Here is a 24,159-nt window from a genome sequence, read left to right as displayed (position 1 = left end):
CAAACTTAGTTTTAAACATCGCTTGAATTCCTGCAAAACGCCAAATCAAGCTTTCTGCAAATCACACTTTGTTAAGTCTGCCTGTGGTTTTCTGTTTTGAAAAACACATAAAAGCTGAGTTTTGTTTACTGGTCCTATCTAACACACCTAAGCAGTCTGTTCATGAATCGTCTGATTTAGGATAATTCTGCTGCATATATACATACTCTAGTGTTACACCAGCTGATTGATTTGTTAGACAACGCAATGGAGTTGATAATGCACCACAGTGGTCAAATCTATGCGTAAGCTCCATTTAAGCTGCACTAAACTGCACATGGACCCCTTCTTTCCTCGGCCGTCTGATATTGAGGGAAAGTTTGAGAGTTAACATTCCAGCTTGGTTAAGCTTGGTTCAGTACTCAGCATCATAAAATAATACAACCCTTGAACAAGCTGGTGTTCTGTCTGGAGGCTGTGCCGTGTGTGTACCATGTCTAAAGTTGACAGTGCGTCATTGTGCAAGACACCCTAAAAGTACACAGTTACTATTTTTATGGTCAGTATGTAAATGTTGAATTAAAAAAAAAAAAAAATTAACCTGCCATTTTTCTCACACCACCTGAAACTCTTAAGTGTGCATGGATGTGTAAATATGAAGATTTTGGTACTGCCTCTTTATCTGCAGCAAATTTGAGTTCATTGACAGTTTTAACAAAGTGGCGTGAGGACACATTGTTTGACATGTTCACGTGATCACCTGTAATTCTTACAGCATAAACTAATAGTTATCTTGGGTATTGAACTTGAAATGGATAGAAAGTGGAAGGCAACTACTGTACAATAATGTATAATAATTTAATGTATTGTGTGTAATGTAGTACAATATAACTTATATAACAGTATAATTCAGCTGCAGATTAGTGATTATAATCAAACTTTAATTAGTAACTGTACACATAAGTAGTATATATTATAATCTTAGGTGTTTCAGTGTGCATACAAAACTTTCATTTCTCAAAACCAACCATTGCCTCATGTTGTGTTATGTTGTTACTTCATACATTTGGTTACACTTTGGTTGTGTAAATACAATAAACAGAGAGGACTAATTAAATGAGACATATTTTCCCCTCTCACAGTTTGGGTGTACCTTGAACAGTGACTCATTGTGGCATGCTCAGTCAGAAAATATGACAGATATGACATCAGAATTAAAGTCATAAAAGCATTTCAGTATTAATGCACGAATAAAAAAAAAATAAAATAAAAATACAAGTTTCCAGACATCTTTTAAACAGTCGTAGGATGTAAGCAAACACAAAGTACAAAGGTTTTTCTTTTTCATTCAGGTGGTTAGTGTGATTAATTCTCAACTTAGAAACACTGTTAGATAACCTGTGTGGCTGTTGAGGTGTAGTTAGGACCAGAAATAACTGTTAACTGAAATGTCGGAGATGCCAAGTGAGTGCATGTTGCAAAAAAGAAAAAAAAAGAAAAAAAAAACAGTTCATGCAGATCTTGCACACGATAATGAACCAATATAACCGGATCTCTCATGTGTGGAATAAACAATGCAACAGACCTGAACATTTAAGCGGTAGCCAGTACCCAGTTATCTGTTCTTCAAAGGCTTTCACTGTCCCCTAGCTCCTCCCTCTCTGTACCGTGTGACAACAACAACTCATCCACAGAGCGGAGCTGCACTTTTCAGCTCATTTTCCTCCTGTCATTCCTCCTCCTATCTTTGATCATTGTCCCGCCGCTCAGCCCCCCCAAAACCCTCACTCAGCACGCCTTTTTTCGGCAGCTCTTTTTACTTCCCAACTTATCTGAGGAGCTAAACTCTCGTGGATTCTTTCATTTAGGGGTGTCTCGGCAGGCTGGGTTTTATACTTTGAACTTCGGCTACTCTCTTCCCCTCCTGTAGGTGACCATGGCCGTACCGGCTGCTCTGATCCCACCAACTCCTCTGGTCCCACCGCCGCCGATCTCGACTCCCTCCGCGACGACGTCCCCGCCGTCTACAACTTCATCACCATCTCCATCCCTGGCCCCCCCATCCGGAGCCGGACAGAACCTGTTCAGATCAGAGCTCCTAGCCACCAGCAGCCCGGGCATCCCAACCCCGACCGCGGCTCTACCCCCAAGCAAACCCGTGTACTCGACCCCGTCGCCTGTTGAAAACATACCGCAAAACAATGAGTGCAAGATGGTCGAGTTGCGCGGTGCCAAAGTGGCCTCTTTCACCGTGGACGGCTGCGAGCTCATCTGCCTTCCTCAGGCTTTCGACCTGTTCCTGAAGCACCTGGTCGGCGGACTGCACACGGTCTACACCAAGCTGAAGCGGCTAGAGATCACGCCGGTGGTGTGCAATGTGGAGCAGGTCCGCATCCTCAGAGGGCTCGGCGCCATCCAACCCGGGGTGAACCGCTGTAAACTCATCTCCAGAAAAGACTTCGAGACTCTGTACAACGACTGCACCAATGCGAGGTTAGTGCAGAGCTGTGAACGGCATTTTGGTTTAAATGTCTTTACGGACATCCGTGCGTAAAGGCGCAGGAGCAAGAAAGGGGGAGACATTTTCCCTCTATAAAACAAGTGGCTCAAGCGACACGATTAACTTATCAGCCGAATTTCATAATCGATTGTTATAGTGTGTGTAGGTATGTGAAAGTGCGTGAGCGTATATGCCAAACTCCATCCAAACATTCAAGTAATGTAGTTCTCTGTTGGACGGGAAGAGGCCAGCGCGCGACATCAGTGAAAAAGTTTAGTGAAAGTTTTTTAACACGTGCAGGGCAAAGCTGTGCCATGATGGATAGCCTGTCTGCCTCTGAACAAATGAATCGATAATGTAGGCTACACCTCTGCTGAGTCTCACAATGCTGTTGAATAAACTTCAGGTGTAGAGCTGCCACTGCAAAGGCAATTTCAGAAACAGGATCCTTGTCATCTTTTATGAGCCACACTTTACTGTAAATCCCCTTAAGTTTAAGGCAACTCCCAGCTCAAATTTATTTTTAAATGATTAAAATAAAAGTAGGTTATACCTTATTATATGTCCTTGCCACAGGGGCCATATGATTTCACTTATGATAAGTTTGATTTTTAGAAGTAAACAAGACAAACCCAGATTCTCAGAATTAAATTAAACGGAATACTTTTGTATTAATTGTTGTTTTCTTAGTATTGATACCCAATACATTTCTTAAAGAGATGATAATACGCTCAAGGTTCCTGCTGAAAAAGAGTGGAGCATATGAGGCCAGTTCACATTGTAAAGGCGAGGGGTAATTTTCACACACACACACACACACAGAGGAAAATGTGCCTTAATCAAACAGCCATTATTTTTTTAAAGCAAGGAAATTACTGTACAGTGAGTGAGGTAAACAACTACACGTGAAAATTAATACATTACCTCTTATTACCAATTTGAATATTTTGAGCTTTATATGTTTGAATATAGAGTGATTTAAGTGGGGATCAATATTTGATTAAAATCAATTTTTACTGTTCTGTTGCTCCTAGCTTTGATGTATCGTTCAGTCTCACAGGATGGTTCAGCCTGGTCAAATTTACCATCTTACCTGTCACTATGATTGATTCTATATTGATGTCCTACCCAGAAATGAGCTGGAAATGCAAATATGATAGAAAGGCTCACATCACTGGGGAATAGCAGTAAACACTTTGAGTGACTTTGAGTCTCAGTTAAAAAGCATACATCCTGTTTGAAAATTACATTGTGAGATTAAACTTAATGCTGACTTTTAGATGCACGCTTAAGTATCACAAGCATTAAAAAACACACACACTAATGCTGAAATTGCTGTGCAAACAGATAATTTTTATGTGCCATTTTGTGACATTAAGATCCATATGTATGATGAGGTTGATTACATTTTGATTCTCAAAGCCTGTTCAGAAAAAAATCAAGTAGCTCGAAACATTTTGAGGGAAACTTTGAGGTATTATCACAATGGAAACATTTTTGATTCTGAATCTTTTTTTCTCACGTGGCACATTTATTTCAATTTTCAGTAACCAACAGCTTTTGCTAACAATAAACACAGTTCCCCTTTCTCTTTATGCTTGCTTTAGAAAACTCAACTTTACACATCGACATACAGTATTTGGAGCTTATGAATATTTTGCAGTTCCATATTTCCATTCCAGTGGCAAACGTCTCAACAACTCACCTGTCCACTTTGGTGCTTAAGCATCATTTACATAAAGCATCAAGGGAGCAGAACACCCCCCTCCACCCCTCCCCCTTTTCCATAGAGAGAAACATACAGTGTGGTGATTCTCCTCTCAAGCCTGGCGTGGGGCTTCAGGTGACAAAGTATGTGGTTGAACTCACCGGGTTGTCAATGGGGGGATGGCCGGCGATGGGGTTAAAGGATAATGCAGTGCCTCGCGTCGCTTTAATGACGCTAAAGTGCTGGGCTATTACGGGCACATGGACAGGACTGTAATTGTCTCTGAAAGCAGCCAGGTTCTCCCGGTGCTGGGTTGAAATCAATCACTCAGACCTGGCCTGCCCGCCTGCCTGCCCCATTTGGAGAATTACATCATGGAACAGTGAGGCATCCGCTGGATAAAAGGCTTCTGTTACTTAGAAAGATTTGATTTTATTTGCTGGGATGTGTGCTTTACTCCGTCTGTCATTGAATTGCTGTTGACAAAATGATCAGTCTGAGTAAACAGGACACAGGTTGCCCTGTAGGTGAAAACAACTTCCCTTTCCAAAGTCGATGTTCCGTTTTGTACCGACTTGCTGTAAGATAAAAAAAGTATCCGAGTTCACTGGTTAACCCACTCGGGTTACACAACAACAGCCTGCTGCCTGAGATAGTTTAGCTTTTCATCTCGCCCTGTTACCACAGTGTCACTACTCTTTTCATACAGTGGCAGAGTAGTAACAATGAAGTGAATAATACTCCTGTACAATGGGTCTTACTATTTCACATGCTGTTTTTTCCCCTCCCACGGTCTATTGTGTTAAAACAACACTACTCTCATTTTGCACAGTGTGAATGTGAATAGCATCACAGAGCACCGCTGCATCCCGCTGTTTTAGTTTTGATGTGGATACAAACAAGCTCCAACCAAATTGTTCCCGACCATGCTTACTTTAGCATAACACTTTTTGAATACATTAAATAGACAACAATGTTTCTCAGAATTGTAGTGTAGGATTTTTTTTTGTATTTTAGTAAGGGATTCAGAAATGAAAATTTATGTTCTTTTACAGTGAGTGTTTGAACTGTGTGTACTTAGCGTAATAAGTAACACATATTTTAGTAATTATTGCTAATCTTTAAAAATACTAGGAATATAGTCATTCTCGCCCCCTTCATTTTCTTAAGGACTCTTGTGCTAGATTAGCAGTATTCGCTCTTGCTCCCATACTGATCCAGGTTCAGTAATCTCTCCTACATTATGACTCTGGCCCTCCAGGAGCCCTCCAGGAGCCCTCTGTTCCAGCTACTTGTTTTCCTTTTCATTTTCCCTGCGGTGGGATGGAAAAGGTTCTTATTGCTCTGTGACACTTGAACTCTCTGAAAGGTTATTATAACACGGGGGGCGGTGCAGAGATATCGCATATCTTTCATTGGTCTGCTTTGTGGAGGCAAGCTATCCGATGCTGGGGCGCAGAAATGCGGCAGTTAATTGACAATCATTGTCTACCCCTGAAGGTTAACCACACGCCCCAGACAATGTCCCACCACTGGGAATGGGACGGCTTTTCACTTACATGCCCTTCTTAAATAGATTTTCCCGGGCTCGTTTCAGTCAAACAGATCTGACTCTGAAATGTTACGAGTGACAGGTCATAGTGAAATGACTTTTCTTTAACAAATATATCTAATTGATACTGATGTGACAGCAAGTGTTATGAGAGCTATCACCTCTCTTGTTCTTACTTCAAGAGTGTTTATGCCTAAACACACATATTTGCAAATGACGGTAATTGTTTTGTTTAGCGCTCAGTGTGAGCTGCCACTGAGGGTGCCAGCTTGTCTCTCTCCCTCCTCTCCTCTGCTGAGCTCTCTTATAATATATTTGTTTTCTACAAGGCACGGATGTGTTTACAGGTACTCAGGGGAGATTTCTGGATTCCATTCAAATCATTCCCAGTCAGAGTGGGTGCTAAGATACCCGTCACCCAGCAACCACATCCAAGAGGGAGCTTGGGCGATAATAACTTCAAAAACAGAGTGACAGATGCCTGATTAGAGAGAGGGAGAGAGAGAGAGAAATAGGGAGAGGGGGAGAGAGAGAGAGAAAAAGGGAGAGGAGAGAGAGAGAGAGAGAGAGAGAGAGAGAGAGAGAGAGAGAGAGAGATAATGGTATACAAAGCTGTTTAAAATCCAAATCTATTCAAGTACTTTCTTGAAAGTCAAATTGGCCCTCATATTGCGTGTTGTTTCTTTATTGAAGTAAAAAAGCATTTAAAGTTGTCTCTTTCTTTTTTTTTTTAATTTTTAATCCTTCAGTGGGGCTCTGCTAAATTTGATTAGGTACAGTACATGTGCGCAAGTCAACTGTGCAGTTGGCAGATGGTGGCAAGGTGTTTTTTTTTGCAAACAAATAGTCTCCTTGAAAATCAGAATTGCTTTATTGACTTGACATTCATTCAGCTGGAACAAGAGCAAATTAAAACGTTTTTTAGGAAAATCCAGAGACTAGCTCAGTTGACAAAAGTAACATGAATTTTCTTCATTTCTTTTAAGATCATATTTTTGTAGCTTACAGTAAATCAGAGCCAAGACTGTCGAAACCACAGATTTCACTTGTTAAAGAGGCTTTGCTTGACACTGTCTAATGTCATTTGTGGATTTAGAGGCTATTTGCATGGCAAAGAGGCCTGTATTGTTAATTTGCCTGTCGGATGCATTAGTTGTCCATGCTCCTATCTTATTTGCATGCCTTTACTGGATCGGCAACAGCAATTGAATGACCAATTAATTCTTCTACCAAAATGAAATGGCTTAAAAATCGACATCAGGTCTGTCCACATTGATCAGTGTATTAAAATGGCCTATTTTTACTATGTTCACCAACCATAAATGGGTATTAGCTTAGATTTTTATAGACAACTGGCTTAAGCTGTTTAATATAAATCTGTCAATATGACTTATCTAGCATATTAAACTAGATTTGTTAACAGTGATTTTACCTTATGATTTTACAGTTGAGAGTGATTGCCTGACAGAGCAGCAATAGATTTTGGGTCACTCTGATTCTGTTCTCCTGTTTCCCCAGCCAGTGCTCTGTAGCTTGTCTTTACTCACGGGCTCCTTCACATTACAGCACATTTAGGGAGCACAGGAAAAGTCACTGACGCTCGTACCAGGATGTTAAATACTACTGACAGAAGTTAGAGGGAGCAGATGAGATTTCCTGATTGGAGAAGGAATGCAGGCCCTTGCCTGGCTCTGTCTAATATGGCCACATAGAGAAATTGATTTTCTTCAGAAATTAATTAATTTTTCATATAGCCCAAAGCTGGAGTTTAAAAAAGAGTGCACACTTGCTGGTTTCCTATTTTCCCCCTTTTTTAAAGAATTATTGCCTAATCATATTAATACTTTTGCCCCAAGGATGAAAAGATAATTGTACAAATGCATTTGGAAATATGTATCACTGAGTATTTATGATTAAATTATGCAAATAACTCCGCTCCCATCCTTCGTGGGCCCAGATTGTCTAATTAGGATTGATATGGCGAATAGATGTTGGGGAATCTGAATACAAGCATGTCCAAAGAGCAGAAAATTGAAAATGACAAGGCTGGAATCCTTAAAAAGTGTGTAGGTTTTTTTCCTTCCCTCTCTGTCTAATTCAGCGTAGCTGTATCAGGAGTTAATTTTCCCTGGCTTCATTTCTCGTCTGAGCTGACAGGAAAAGGAATCCATCAGGGAAGCAATCTCAGATGGGATTCCACAAATTTCCTCCACTTGTTTTTTGTCCCCCTCTTCATTTTCGTGGGGGCTATCGGGGATGAATCTTCTCCTGAGTAAACATGCAGATGTTATTTCTTCAGTGTCAATGTTTTTGGAGCTCTCTACTCAATACAAAGGAGTCCTCCTTAATAATTGAAGTATATTAAGAAAGGAATGTCATCCAACAAAAAGACCTTTGTACTTTTGGAATTTCAGTGAAGTAACACACATCAAATAATGCAACTTTTTATTTTATTTTACTGGAAGTTAGGAAACACTTTATGCAGATACGCCTTCTTTTATATAAAGAGAATATCATGTAATTCAAACAACATTTTTTGTTAAGTTGACAGTGTTAGGAGTTAGCTGTAATGTGTAAATGGCAAGTGATTGCAGAGTAGATGCATGCAAAGAATCAATTTTTGTTAAAATTAAAAAACTTTAAATACCAAAATATTCAAATATTTGAAAATTATTTCAGAACATCTTAAATATATTGCAGTGTATTCCTATTTGATAAAGCCCACACTAGAGCTGTGCCACATCAAATTACAGTTGGTTCTGCTCAAACACAGACAGACACACTGTACATTGACAGTAGTTTGAGCCAACAGTTACATGTAATTTAACAACAGTCTTGTTCCTTGCTGGGCTCAGTGGTACATCACAGAAAAGAAACCAGGGAGTAAATGACATCGGTTTCCACTCTCTCTTCTTCTGTTGTTAGCTTCAGATGAACGGCACAGCACAGGAACGGCTCCAGTGCCTCCAACAGTATCTATTAAAGGGCTGATTGTTATCTAATCTTTACCTGGCGCTAGCTGGAAAAGCCCTGAAGCTAATGACACTTGAGACTAGCAGCACATTCTATGGTGGTTCAAAGCAGCTGTTCAGTCAATATCTTCTGATGAAAAACTAAGAAAACGGCCCCGCAGCTATTTATGTGAAGTCTGAATTCACTTAGACACCAGAAACACTTTATGCAGTCAATTTGCTGCATTGAATTATAACTAACAATGTGCATAAAGTGAGCTCCTGTTGAGCCAGCAGGCTAGACATGAAACTTCTCTCTTGTGTTTGCTTTTTTGAGTTTCAGAGACTCTGGTGTTCAATTCAGACATTTGATAGTTTGTAGAAAGAAATTTAAAAAATGAATAAACAATATAAATTGAAGTTAAACTAAACCGGCATTAGTGAATAATTATGATGACAGTGCCACTGATGCCTGATTTTCTTTTTTTTTCTTTTCTTTTCTTTTATTTCTGAAACACATTTCTTTTACCCCTCTCATTTTTGTAAGATCTGTGTGTTCTAATACCGGTTGCCACAAATGGCAAATTAGCAGGCTAGACTCTTCTCCTGTTACATTTATAGGTCAAATCAGGATGACTAGAGCTGGCAACAGCATTGGACACTGATCAGCAGATTGTTCCAGATCTGTCCTTCAAATTATGAAAAAAAAAAAAAAAAAAATCACTACACCCTTGCTAAATCTTCTCAATCAAAATTCAGTTGTTAATTCTAGGGTCACTGTCAACTGATTATTTCCTAAATTAGAAAATCAAGAAAAGGCTATAATTATAGTTATAAAAGTTATAATGTCCCCACAGTCAGATTAAAAAAATCTTTTTTATTAGCTGATATATTAGTTCTTTTTAACATTATCCCACACGTGTTCTTATAGATTCAGGTTCAAAATAAAAAGGGATTCAAATGTTAAACACAAAAAGATCTTCTGTGGTGTGTATGGATGCATTATTTGCACAGTAGCTTGATTTTCAGTACAGAGTCATTTCAGTTGTCAGCAGTTCAAAGTGAACCAGGCAGCTCGTTCGGTGTACTGTAAAACGATAAGGTCTGCAATTCTGGCTTTTATCCATAGAGATAGCCACACCCAGAGTTGCTTCCTGACGGCATCGCACACCTGTAGAGGTTATGAGTGGGGTATCAATATCACCAGGTCAACACATTTTCATCTAACACTGACATCTCTCTTTGCCTTTCACTCTGTCTCTCTGCTTCTGTCTCTCTCCCTTTAAGCCTAGAGAGAATATCAGTGGGAGTCTTTATTGGTTGCAGCGCTTGGGTTTCTCTCCTCGTAGACTCAAATGTCACCGTCTCCCTGATGTTTCTTTAAAATCGCCTGTGCCACCACTTGCTGTGGCGCCCGGCTATTATTACCCTCCTCTTAAAGAGTGACAGTTGGGTCCTCAGAGACGTGACACAAACCTCTGTGGATGGAGCTGTAGTGCTGTGTCAAGCCAATGCTCCTAGCCAATCAGATAGCACGAAACAGACCTCTGTTCACCTGGTATGCTGTGAGGGTAGCAGAAAAGTAGTGCAGTTCAGTTTCATAGTTTGAAATGAGTGCTGGTTGTCGGTACTTAGAGAAATCATAGATCATGTTGTCAGATGTTTAAAAAAAAAATCGCTCAACAGAAAAATGAAGTTTGTGTGATCGGAATCACTTCAACTGTGATCTTAAGTTGTCAGACTCTGACCAAGCATGTGCTAATGCTTTGAAAGCAATGTGTTGTAACAGTTACTCGTGTATGTTCCTAGCAGTTCCACACTAGTGCAGAAAATACAGTGAGACATGTTCTCTATGGAAATAAACATGGTTATGATAATAACGCGGCCCTTGGCTGAAATGGTCTGTCCACATACATTAATCCCGCGTAACCTTCACATTAGGAGCGTGTGAGCGTGTTTGCTTGTGTGCAAGTGTGTGTTAGATGCTCAGTGAGGGAGAGAGAAAGAGAGTGTGTGTGTGTGTGTGTGAGAGAGAGAGAGAGAGAGAGAGAGAGAGAGAGAGAGAGAGAGAGAGAGAGAGAGAGAGAGAGAGAGAGAGAGAGAGAGAGAGAGAGAGAGAGAGAGGGACAGGGAGAGTGTGAAAGAGAGAGAGAGAGAGACACCCTTGCACAACTTCACATATGAATGGTCTTGTGTGAAAAGGAGGATGAATTGAGTCAAGCTGACATAGCATGCCAATAAGCTTTGTCTCATTTCCAATGCCGTATTCATTTGTGCCACAGAGAGATTTATTGCATGATTGACAATTATGAGAGGGTGACCTAGTTCTTTGTGATGGAACAAAAATGGTTTTCATCAGTTGCCTTTGCTGTCTTTTGCATTGTGTGCGTGTATGTGACGGTCCCTGGTAAAGAATAGGGATAGCCTCCATGCAATGAGATACTTTTTTTCCCCTGCAACTATTGAAACTCATGCATTTTTCTAGTAATGGCTTCATATATTTTGCATAGAATCACATCATCCACTATGTCTGTTCCACAGCAGAAAAAATGAATTTCCTACCCCATTAAGCAATGTGAGCTGTCCAAATGGATCACGTTAAAGTGACATTTTTACGAATACTCTTCAATCTCTAACTTTGGTGTGGAAATAAAAAGAAAAGGAAGTAATTTTGTTCTCTGTGTGAAAAAAAAAAAAAAAAAAAAAAAAAAATATATATATATATATATATATATTTTTTTTTTTTTTCAACACACACAGCATGATTTTTTAGCACAGCGTACTATACTATATTATCAGGTGTATTATTGTTGTTACTTGATCACCCAAATCACAAATACACTCATCCTTTTACTGTTGTGACTGTCAGTAAAGGGCTTCATTGGCGCCATACATTTCCTGATACCTTTATTCCTTTATGGTTCATTCTACCTGTCTATTAGCTGTGTGTTTGTCAGTGTGTGGTTGTGTGTGTGTGAGTGTGTGCGCCCAGTCAAGCTTAGATTACTACGACTGTGAGGAGGAAGTCTCTGCTCCTCCTGGGACTCCTGCTTGACTGGCCCCACAAATGATACAAGCCAGGGTTTAGTTGGGAGTTAATATCCTGCAAAATTGTCCTGCACAGCCTCGGCAGAATGTGGATGATTAAATGACACAAGCATATCAAAAACATTTTTCTCAGACTAGTGGCTGTTAAGTGTCGCGCCGGTGCAGCCTGTCTCCCAAGGTTACCATTAAAAAGAAAGGAATATTCAGTGGGAAGTGGGTGTCATTGAGCTTTGATTGTATATGTGTGTGTGCGTGTACCTGTATGAGCGTGTGTGCGTGCATGCTTTAGATGTTTTGTGTAATGCCCTGTTTGAGTGGTAATAATATCTCAATAGGATTTCAGGGTCTCATTGAGAGGTTTGGTAGAAGGTTAAGAGGACATATGCTAATTGTGCCTGAGAAGACTCGTCTCTCTCAGAAACATATCCCACTAGACTTTTCCTTGTACACTGGATGCCAGACTTCCCCCAGTGACAAAAAAGGCTTGAGGATCCAAAGCGATCCATTTTATCCTTTTTTTTTTTTTTTTTTGAAAGGATGCAATGCTTTGTTTTAACCTCCGCAGGAAAGGAGATGAAAGGCAGTGTAATAAAGCCAAAAGGTCTTTCTGTAGTTATCAAATGGCCTTTCACTCCTGACCTTTAAGATTCCACAGTAGGAACTGGAGACAATGCTAGAAATACAGATCGAATTTCAGAGATCAAACACCTCTTTGTATAGTTTACTTGCACGAAGAAGAAAGAACAACCTTTCACAGCCCGTCATTTGAACATAGGAAAAATAAAACCCAAAAATATTTGGAAAAGAATGAACTGCCTTGTCAGCACCTGCACAGATCAAACAGTTAAAAAGTTAAAGTAATGCAGCATCAGGTACATCTGGGTTCTGAGGCATTTCTTTATTTCTTACTTAATCTGCTATGCCCTTGCCACAGCAATGAGCTTTGTATGAAGGCATTCATAATCATCTGGAACTTGAGTGTGTGTGTGCATGCGCGTGCGTAAACATGCCTTTAAAGTTTTCTTTATATTATATATCATTGACATATAATAGGAACCTTTTTACACACCTGTGCCATTTGCTTTTCCTGTTGCTGCATGTTAGGTAGGCTAATGTTATTTCAGTTGACGCTGCCCACCAAAAAGCCTTTCACAATACATAATGACAAAGACTGAACCAAAGAATTGCAAAGCTGTAGATGAAATGGGTGTGTGGCCAAAAGATCCTCTGCACTTGGTTAATGTCAAATTTCTGAGCTGTACTTGCTGTACTCTCAAGTCTTAAAGCCCCAATTTACACATAAAATGATTTTGCATTAACATGGCTACCGCCGCATGATTTGTAGTAAATGGTCGTACCGTACATGTGATGTGAGAAGTTCAGGATCAGGTTAATCGGAATGACAAGCTGCTGCACTGTAATGACAGGCCTACAATACCCAGCAGCCCATTTTTTCAATCACACCCATAGACAGGCTGAATACGGAGACCGCTAATCATGCTCTTAGATGTAGAATGTTATCAGGATTCATGATGGCACCCAGCATTCCTGTCATTCTCAACATTCTACAGAGCGGCACTTGCACTGTGTGTGGAGTGTCGGTGCCTGTGGACCCTGAAGGGCTCAGTGTGAGAGGCCCAGTCGGGGCCCTGCCGGGCCAGGCCTGTTGACAGTTCCTTGGCACTGTTGTCTCAGCAGGAAGACATCAGTTGGAGCAACAGAGAGCCTGTGGATGAAGGCCGTCTGGTCAGCAGAGAGAATGGAGTTGGAGGAGATTAGGCTTCACCCACGGGTCATTGTGTTCCCAGAGCAGACCCGAGCCCGTCGGCCTCAGTATTGTTAAAAGGAAAGGTCAGGTCCAACGACCAGGCTAAGCCTATTAAACAACCCGCACCGCTTCTTCCTTGAAACCTGACTGTGCTTTCTCTTAACTACCGAGTAGGGGAAAAATCAGCTTTGAACAGCTGAGGTCGGCCATATCCTGATGTGAATTGGAGACCACAGCTAATTGAAAAGAATATTACTGTATACTCATATGAAACCATTTCAGTCATGCTTCTTTATAACACCAGACAGCAATTTCATATTGCATGTTTCATTTTTTTTAAAGTACCGCTAATTGTTTTACAGAGCCCTCCAGTTGGTATGCTGTACAGTATGTGCGCTAGGCTGCCGGAGGGCTGCTCTGACAGATCCTACCAGTGTCGAACAGATCCTCACATTTATATCCTCTCAGTACTAAATGCTTATGTACCGCATTCATAAGGTCGTCTGAGCCCCAATACACTCCCATAAGTCTCCTTTAGCTGTAGTGATGGCTGGTGTCAGGGATGTCTGCTGAATGAAAGGAAACACAGGCAGATAGCGTTTGATCCGTGATGGAGATGAGTCCACATAGGAGTAGAGCTAGTGATTAATAATGGTGCATCTGGGTAAAAAGGATGTCATCCCCTGGACGTCTAATGAAAGCTCTTGAACATATCTGGGAGAGGCGATATGTTGACAGTGGATGATGCAAATGAGGCTAAATGTGAGAGGAAACCTGAAATGAATCACCCCGCTGTCTCTGTGGCGTTTGTGCGAGCGTGCTCGCACGTGTGTGTGTGTGCCCCGACTAGAAGCCAGCCGTTTACGCTGTACAAAGCTCGGTGTGACACTCTCCCTCCTTTGTCTCAAACTGCTAACTGTATTTAATTTCACATCTTATCGGGCCGGGCTTTGTCTGTCTGTGAGTCTCTGCACAGTGGAGGCGACCCCCGGAGATAAACTCTGTCAGGCTCTGGGGTGATTTATTAAATTCTGATTTCTGTGAAGGACTTTAATGTCGAGGGGGTGGGAAGAGCGGGAGGGTGGACGGGGTGTTGGCGGGGGGGTTGGTGTGGGGGAGAAAATATGTCGCAGGTGTCTCTGCCAGCTCCGGGCACTGTTCTCTCTCCATTACCAGCATTGTTAGGTATAGAGAGGCAGGAGAAAAGAGAGAAGTAGGAATCTATGCTGAATTTCCTGTCTTTGTTGTGGCAGTGGGCTTGTTTTTTCCCTCTGTTCCAGGCCAGAACAGCGGTATCAAATCTCACTTGTTTGGACTGGAGATAGGGAATGGAGTGTGGAACGTGGGTCAGTTTCATTGAGGGCTCGACCCAGCTCGGGTTAACAGTTACATTTTCATGCTAATCTTCCTCATGACACCTGAATGGAGCTATAACCCTCTACCCAAATCTATTAGGTAAATCCTTTGGCCCTATCGGCCTCCTTATCCCCCCTGATATTTGAATAAAGCCTGATGTCAAGACTTGTGTGACATTTTTTGAGGAGTTCAGCAGAATTTATGGGCAGCTATTACAGTCTATCTGGACCCAGTGCTTCATTTTAAAATATTTTCTTAAGCACACCTCACAGGTCAATTGTGACTGTGCCGAAGCTCAACATGTTAATTTTAATATCATTTTATTCATCTCAAATGCATCAACTCCTCCCCCTTGAAATCTATTTTACATTTCTCTTTCATATCACCTTAATCTAAATTGATGTGTTATCATACATGGATCTCAGAGGAGGGGATCAAATAATGACTGTCAGTGGTGCATGGTGAACTGTCTTTTTGAACATAATTTGGTCCTCTACATTATAAAATACGCTTTAAAGCTAAGTCACAAGGTGCTTTTCATATGACCCTTCCCTTTTTTGAGAATTGTTTTTTAAACAGAGAACAGAGCTGTGAAAGTGATGTGTTGCTTCCTCTGATATCTGTGAAGCAGTTTGATCAAAAGGTAATATTGGTGAGGGGCTTTGCTGGTTCTTGTCTCCTACACGTTACTTCCCAAAGGGCTCTTTTCTCTGTGACACCTCGATTCTCTAAAGCTATGAGCTATGAGTGAATAAAGAGTTGTGGATTCCGTATATTTATTTATTGCTCGTATTGAAGAAGTTAATAGAGGACTGTGGGCCGTGATGCGTGAAGGGCTGCATGGGACAGGACTTCTTGTCTTAGATGCAGAACTATAGAAAGCCAGACTGAACGCATACATCAAACCACACAGACGTGCCGTTCACAACTACCCACACACACACACACACACACCAGTGCTCTATATCAAATAGTTTACCCCCTCTCTTTCTTTCTCTTCTCATTTTTCTTTACAAACCAGGGCGTCTCCCACTCTCGGGGTAGCTATTAAATCAAACCTAGAAGATGAGTTTGAAAAGCCAGAAACTCTCAGCAATCCTGCCTGTATTCCTATAGAACTAAACTCTCAGAGCTCAGCAACCCCCCAAAAAATAGCTCAACAAGATCAGTTTATATACACTTTCTGTCTTGCAGAAGCAGTGTTTGTTTGACCTAGTATGCAAACCCTGGTTAGCAGGTTTGATTGAGTGGGGCCGGGGATCTTAGGGCCGGCTCCTCTGATACCTACGTCTCCCTGTCTCCATTGTTCTCTGCAAGTCAGCATCTTTTGTCTTTGCCACTGATTTGTCTTTTGATCTGTGCGAGTGATTTATCTGCATGGAATCGTTTTTCTCTCTGTTCCCCCTCAGGAAATTTGGAATGAGGCTGGCCTAACCTTGCCAGGGCCAAACAAAGCCCGAGAGCTGATCTCATGTATTTTGATGCTGTTTGTGAAAACGACACACACACAGCTCAGACTTTGAGAGGGATGAAAAAAAAAAGAGAGAAAAAAGCACCCTGATGGTGTCCGTTGTTTTGTGTCTTTCTCCAACAGATGTAAGTACCTCGAGCACAATTTCCATTTGGAAGTGACATGTTTTTCAAACTCGAAATTATTAAATGGTAGTAAGTGGAATTAAGTGGATACTCCTCATGCAGACTACTAGACCGCTCCGTACAGAGACCCTCTGGGAGCATAAACTCTGCTCACTGTGGCTGAGCTCACCAGGTAGGGCTGATGGAATGGGGACCCCGATGTCTTCCCACTGCAACAGTTTTCCCTCTGTTTGCCTGGTTAAAAAACGCCAGAGGTTGGGGGGATCGGAGTTGACAACCCTGAGGGGATTGGAGCTGTTTGCCTTGTGTGCTTTTTTTCCACCCGCCCTCATGTGCAGCTGTTACAGCCTCCTCCCTCCTCCTACCAGCTGCCAGAGAGAGAGAGAGACACACACATAGAAAGAAAGAGAGAGAAAGGGAAAGAGAGCCTCAGTGAGAGGGAAGGGTAGGAGGGAGGCGGGGGGAGTAAACACAACCACTCAACACCTGCTGCCCGGTGAAGAGAAGAGGTGTGTGCAGGAGAGAAGGGAGAGGGGGGAGACAGAGATAGGTGGTTAGGGAGAGGCGACATGAGTACAAAAGCCTTAGAATGTGTTAATGTGGGAGTGAGGATTGTGAAAAAACAAAGATTAGAGGAGGGACAGGTGGGGGATATGCAGGTAGGCTACAGTATCACACTCTAAACCTTTGGTATTTTAAATGTTCCCTCATGCACAAAGTCTGGTTATCTTTAGTTGTAATCTTTGAAAAATATAAATAGATGTCTTTGTTCCAAAGGCAGGCGTCTCATTGCTCCAGATGTTTACGTGCTTTGATCAACATTGTTTTGGGGTTGAGGCCCGGCGTGTTTGTCTGAGATCTCCAAGAGAGAGGAAACTTTTCCTCAGCAACGCTAATTATTTTTCCATCACCACTCCGTCACCAGCGAGAACTCTTCACGTCCACTTCGCCTTTCAGGCAGCAAATAGAGCACGTAACACTAGGAAAGCATGAAGCTGTTGTGAGTGTGTTTGCACAATTAATGCGGCGGAGATAGCTTTCTTTCTTCAACAATTTGCTTGTGAGTTTAACAAATAGTATAGCGTGATACCAGTCAGACATTAACGATAAAATCAGCACTGAAAGTTTGTGCATGCGAAGGTATTTGATTCCTGTCCACAGTATGCATATGCATTTAAATCAAACGAAGTAAGAAATCTTTTTAATCAGCCATTTTCTCTGTATCAGAGAAGTGCAGAGTTCCCCCCCTGTTCCGTTTGGGACCGAATTGTCAATTGGCTGACATTATCTAAACAAGAAATATTAAAACTAATTAAAGAAATGTCTCTGTAAAATCTTGATAAGGCTGAGGTTATTTTTTTCTTTCTCTCTCTCCCCGACTGCTACACTGAGACTTGCCACAGGCTTGTCTGAGCAGAGGAAGTTATGAAACTCCTACCGCCATATCATTTGCACAAGGAAGTTTCAGCCTGTTCCTCTGGCTCTGTTGACTGGAGTCCATAAAACAGCTTTATTAAAAATGACACCATTCCATGTATTTGCTCAGTGGCTGCTCATCTAGATTAGGTCACATGTTGCTGTGTAGTGTGGCCAACAATAGCTAGAGTTTATGACAGATAGCAGCTGTCTGGGCCGACTGCGTTGTGATAACATATTGCATACTGTACATCTCTAAATCTGCTGCCTTCTCATCGAGATAATCTGCTTCTGTTTTCAACAGAAAACTGTCTCAACCACAATTCAAAAGCAAGTCAGCGCTGTTCCAATTTCCTGTAACCAACTGCACATGATAGTAAATCATGAAGCTGAAGTGACATGGCAAACGCTGCACCAACTCAACAGAATTTGAGGCTTGTTCTGCAGAAATTGATGTAACACTGTTACTTTGTATTGCACAAGCTGAATACTTGAGTTAAATACTTGAATGAGGAAATAGCCCCATGTTTCTCAACCAAAGCACAATTTCATCTTGATAAAAGGCCTAAAATCTGTACAATCAAGATAACACAAAGCATGTCATTTGTCTGCAGTGTATGTTTGTGTGTGCTTACAGGAGTGCTTGTGTGTGCATGCCCATGGATGTATAACACAACACCACACAGGGAACACAGAAAGGGAGGGGTGAGCATTCAGAATTATGTTATGGCTGCCTCCTGTTTAGCTTTTCCCAGAGCCCCAGGCGACTGGAAAGCATCAAGGACACCTGGGTGCGACTTTATTAAAGTATGAAATGAGAGGTCAGTGACGCGACGGTCCCACACATGACATCCTGCTGCTGGCCCTTTCTTCCCTGCCTCCTCCCCTCAGCCCAGGGCTCTGATGACTCCTCTATGAAAGTCTGTTTCATTAATCCCCCTGAGGGACCCCTCAACTGCTCTTTCTGCCGCTGATACAAATTTAATTCCTGATAGGTCTGTTAGATGGAAGCCGCGTCTATCAAGGCTTTTAATTAATGTGGCACTACTCTCTGTGTATCGCAGTGTTTATCTGAAATTCATGACCAGGGCGAGGACGGACGGGATTGTTCAAAGATGGCTTGTTTTCCCTTTTTGGTTGAAATGTGAATTTTAATTAGACATGGTTGTTACTCTGAGGGGTTGTAAAAGGGGGCTCTGTGCTTGTTACAAGGAGGCATGTGTGCGCATTGTGTGTGTGTGCAAGGTAATGGCAGGCTTTATCTATTCACTTACTGTCACACTTTTCCAAGGTGTTTATTTTTCCTTATTAATGCTCCAGTATTTTGAAGGAAAACAATGTTGTGAATAGGCTCAGGAAACTACCTACAAAAGTGCAGGTGACTAAATTCTTTGGGCTTCACTGTAAATCCAGAGCCTGACAATGGGCTGGCCCGACAACTGTTTGTACTGGCAGGCTATTTCCAGCCTAATAGCTGTACAGTATCATTGTCAGCCTCTTATCATGGCAGGCACAGCCCTGTTTGACACACTGACACCTCAGTGTTGTATGTGTTTGTATATGTGTGTGTAGGTTTGTTGCACTTGTTTGCATGCATACATCTGTGTTGGGGCAAATTGTAGTAATGTCTCTGCATAGTTTTTATTTATGTGCGTATTTATGTCAAGCTGTTTGTCTAAGAAGAAGATTGAAGCGACGAGGCGCAATAACCTCCCTTTATTTTTTTTCCCCCTTGTTTGGAGCCTTGCCCCTCAGTGTGCGAGAGAAAGTGTCACAGAGAAAGGAGAGATCATGAAAAGCCCATATCCAGCTGTATCCTCACTCTCTAATACTGAGGATGGTGCCTTGAGATGGTTCTGATGGAAGATTATCATTTGCACAGCACACTTGTTAGTACCACCCTTATCCCCGAATCTCATTCGTGCTGAGGCTAATTTGTATGCTGTCCTTAATGGTTGTGTTTGGGTTAGTTCTGAGTAGCACAAAGCCTTTAATTGTGAGGTTTAACATTTTGCAATTAAAATCTCCCCTCATTGCTCTGAGGAATGAATGAGCCGTCTTTGATGTGCTTTAATCAGCCAAGATGTATTGTAGTTTAAGAAGCATAAAGATGCCAGATACATTTCTGATTTTAAATTGACACACTCTTCCACCTTTGAAGATGATAGTTTTTTTTTTTTTTTCCCCGCTGGCTTAAAGCAGCGAAAGCTCAGTCCCTTGAACCCCACTGTCAGATTCTGGGGCACAGATCTCTATCTCCCATTCTAAAGTGGCCAAACAGGATTAGGAAGAGGAGCGCTTCTATTTCACCAGGACCAAGGAAGCGTACACAATGATTCACCAGAGCTTGACTAAAGATCTTAGATGCACACTGTGACTGTGTCAGCTGTTATTTTCTCACCTGTTAGAGGGGCTTTTAGACATCCTCTGTAAGACATGCTGATGTGATCAAAAGAGCATTTTTAAAAAGCACACTCCAATACAAATTCTTATTGCTAATTTTCTGTTGCACCATTAGCAAATGCTGGAGAATGTAGATTATTGTGCCCCTCTCCAGAGGTATCCTTGTTTTGCTGTATTGTTGTTGAACAAAAAACCTCATTAAGATCAGAGGGAAAAAAGAAAAATATTCTTATTGGAGAAAAAGAGGTGGCAGTTTGATGAAGGCTGATTGGGAGCATCTGGAGGCTGTTTTCAGAGGACGTACCCTGAGTGAGCAACCCTGGCATTTAAGTACGGCCTGCTCCTAGAAACTAAAAATCTCCCAGCAAGCAAATTAACGGGAGCAGGGATTTGGTAATAATGGAGGTTCTCGGCTTTTGTATCACCGTGACAGATGGACAGTGTGTGCTCAAATTGAATTTGGCTTTAATTGCATTGTGGCGTTTATAATTTATCTGCTCCACAGATTTTGTTTACAGGTTTATGGGGTCTTGAAATGCGTGTTTGTTCTCTTTCCCTCTCTTCTACTTTTCCTGTCTTTTCTATCCCCCTTCTTGTGGGTGTGTGTGTGTGTGTGTGTGTGTGTGTGTGCATGTCTGTGTGTACGTGTCGGCCAGATCCTTTTTCATCCTCCACTACAGCAGGATAAAGGACACTGTAATTCTCTGAGAGTGTGGTGTTCATTACCGTAGCAGTTTGCCCTCCAGGGTGAATGTGTTCAATAAGCGAGATTGTCTTTTTTCCAATATACACTTAAACGGTATAAGATTGCAAATGTAAGCTCCGTAGTGCCCGTCTGCTCCAATGCTCAATGTTCAAATCATTTGGATCACTTGGATAGGTGAACACAATATAATCAAATATCTCTCCTTTTGAATAACTCCTGCACAAGCACACAAGGACACGCATGTTAGCAGACAAGAGGGCACACTGGCACTCACACGCACATATATATGCACACAAACAGATCCATTTAGTTGCCTCGTACAAGAGAAAAGAGCCTACTTGAGTTATTGTCTCCTGGGTGCCTGTGTAATTCTACATATGTTGAAGTGGTTTTGCATCCAGGTTGGCTGGGTGGTTGCTTCTATCCTTCCATACAAATAGAGGCAGATACTTGAGAAGCAGAAAATTATTTGTATTTCTTCAGAAAAAGACTAGGCATAATATATCCAGTCTGACATGCTAAGCTTGACAAGCTACTCCGCAATACAATGATTACTCAGATCTCATTCTGGACACGTATATAAAGCCAGTGTTGTTGTTTTTTTGCATTAATTTGTGCAGTATTTTAGCTCTCTTTTTTTTCTTTGAGCAGACCTCCTGCAGCATCTTGCAGTGGTGATAAAGATTATATGCTTGTCTCCTGCTCCATCTAGCTCTTCTCTCCTCTCCTTATCCTAGCCTCTGCCACCCTCTAATTGATGCACCCCTGCCAATTTACACTTCGGCCCTGGCTCTGACCCCTATTAACTACCTGGCCTCACTCTCCCAGGGAAAGCACTGTGTTCAGGGAGAATCCTCCACCCCCAATCAACTCCTCTCAAGACTGCCGCTAAACACATTTTCATACTCAGCCAGCGAGAGAACTCCACTTCACACACTCAACTTTTATCTGGATGAGTGAAAAGGATAAGCCAAGCTGTGCTGTTTCCCTAAACGCATGGTGTCCCACACCACGGCAGTTTATCATGGGCAAGCCTCAGGGTCATTTCACAAAGGTTATTTATTTATTTATTTATTTTTTCCTGTCCTCAGATTACTGTCCTAGTAACACAGCACCAGCCACTTGTCATTGTCTGTTTTTCACTTGTCCTAGATTGGAAGTATTTTGAGGAATGTCCGCTCTGTTCTCTGTACCTGTCCCAGAAGTCAGCCCATGTGGGTTGTGAGAAAGAAAGAGAAAATGATCTGTGTGCACCAGCAATTCAAGCTGTGTGTCTCTAACATCTATGGCTTATTTGTGGTGGGCTTAGCCTGGCATTCCTACTCCGGGTTTCACTTGACCTGATGTTATGTCATCATGAACGTTCTCCGGGGGTCCAGACTCTGTGCTGATTAAAGGACATCAGATAATCATGTGTGTGTGTGTGCTTGTGTGTGCGAGCTGCTGATCGTCTGTTTATATTTAGATAATACGACCAACTGAAGTGGACATATTTAGAATAGGAATTGCTGGGATGGGGACACTTCAGAGGGGTTAGTCACGTAGTTACATTTTCGCAGCAGACATGGTATGTGTACAAGGTAATGAAGTAGGGAATCATTCTGTGTTCTTTATTAACAGTAATCACAAAGCAATTGAAGCGTGAAAAATGAATTTGTTTCTTGCAATGCAGAACAGTTTCAGAACACACACGGCAAACTTATTAATTATACATTGCTGTTGAGCTAGCAGAATAATATTTTTAAATGCTGTCATGTTTTGTCTGCTTAATTGTAAGGTATTGCACATTGTTTCTCCCCATTAAAGTTGAGGAGAGAAAGAAAACCCAGTTTTCTTTCTCAGTTCGGCAGTTAGTTTTAGATTTTTCCCTCAGCTCCAGTGAGTAGCATTGCGGCTGTTTAGCCACTTTTCTCTGGGCAAATTGTTTTTGTGACCCATGGAATGTTAGAGGAAATGCTTCTTTCTCATTGGCGGTCCCCCGGGTGTGGAGGCCATGGCCCCTGTCATCGGCCCCAGTGCACACACAGACACACACACACGCACGTACACATGCAGACACACACACACGCACACACAGGATCACTCTTTGCTGGAGGAAAGCAATCCACCACAGGAGAGGGACCTCCAGGTCTTTTTATAGCACCAATACTTCCCCCCCAAGACTCCCAGACGTGACATCACAACAATCAGAGATCATTTTCAGTGGTATCATCATAACCACACACGCACACGTAGATGGATATTCACATTATCTTGGTTTTCTTTCTCTATTGTTATTTATACCCTCCTCCTTTCTTTTTTGTTTAGCTTTCAGTTCGTGCACAGAGTTCTCATTAATTAACCCTTGCTTTGCAGAAATAAACAGACTCCAGACAGCATTATGTTTTTTTCCAGCTCCCTTAAAGAGAAGTTAAAAAGTAATCATGAACAGTCCCAATTCGAAAAGGATTTCCCTAGAATGTGCAGTGAAATATGCTCCTCAGATCAATTAAGTGTTTACAGCCTGTAAGAATAAGCAGCACAATAGAGAAGCTGTCTCTTCTGGACCCCGGAGGCTACCGTAGCAATGTTTCATTAAGTGCACTCACTCCTGTGGCCCCCTATAAACACACATTAATTAAGGCACACAGAAACACAGTCTCTGAGCTTGCACTATGGTAATGATGATATGACCTCAAAAGGAGAGGTGCACCAGGGGTCAGGGAATAAAAGCAGGGAGCGTTTAATGCCAGAGCTTGGCTGATCTGCAGAAACACGGTCTTAACTGGTCCAATTCAAATTAGGCCAAGATTTGCTTAATTGGCTGATTTAGATGTGCATGAATGTAGATTCATTTCCAGCAGTGAGTATGGTTAGGGTGTGTTTTCTTGTCCCATAAAAATAATGATGAGGGTCAAGATGACAATTTCCTCTATGTCAGCAGTCAACGCCTGATATAACAATTTATATATACTGACAAAACGACCTAATAATAATAATGTGATTGTGTGTGTTATATTTCCATATAAAACTAGAGAAGTTTATTATGCACTGTTAGATTTCCAAACAGAATTAATAATCACATAAACACTAAACAGATCCCTTATAATTTTAATAAGCGGAGTGGCTGAACATATGTCCTTTGACATGCTACCATGTGAGAATGAAGATTTCCAGAACTGAAAACTCTGTTTGAA

At 41.6% G+C, this 24,159-nt stretch overlaps 1 protein-coding gene across 4 annotated transcripts in view; it reads left to right on the top strand.

The window, feature by feature from the left end:
- Window positions 1-1,600: 1,600 nt before the first annotated feature.
- dachd (dachshund d) overlaps window positions 1,601-24,159 on the top strand; it is a 91,961-nt gene continuing 69,402 nt past the window's right edge. For 2 of the 4 annotated variants that reach the window (XM_041057671.1, XM_041057669.1), the window contains exon 1: window positions 1,603-2,472. In XM_041057671.1, the coding sequence (XP_040913605.1) occupies window positions 1,916-2,472 (557 nt within the window). In that variant the 5' untranslated portion in view covers window positions 1,603-1,915. Of the gene's footprint in view, window positions 2,473-24,159 lie in introns of all 4 variants that reach the window. The other 2 variants (XM_041057670.1, XM_041057672.1) reach the window with 2 other exon arrangements.

Source organism: Toxotes jaculatrix, chromosome 15 (genome assembly GCF_017976425.1).
Source record: "Toxotes jaculatrix isolate fToxJac2 chromosome 15, fToxJac2.pri, whole genome shotgun sequence".
Taxonomy (NCBI): Eukaryota; Metazoa; Chordata; class Actinopteri; family Toxotidae; genus Toxotes; species Toxotes jaculatrix.
This window is presented reverse-complemented; position numbering and strand designations above follow the sequence as displayed.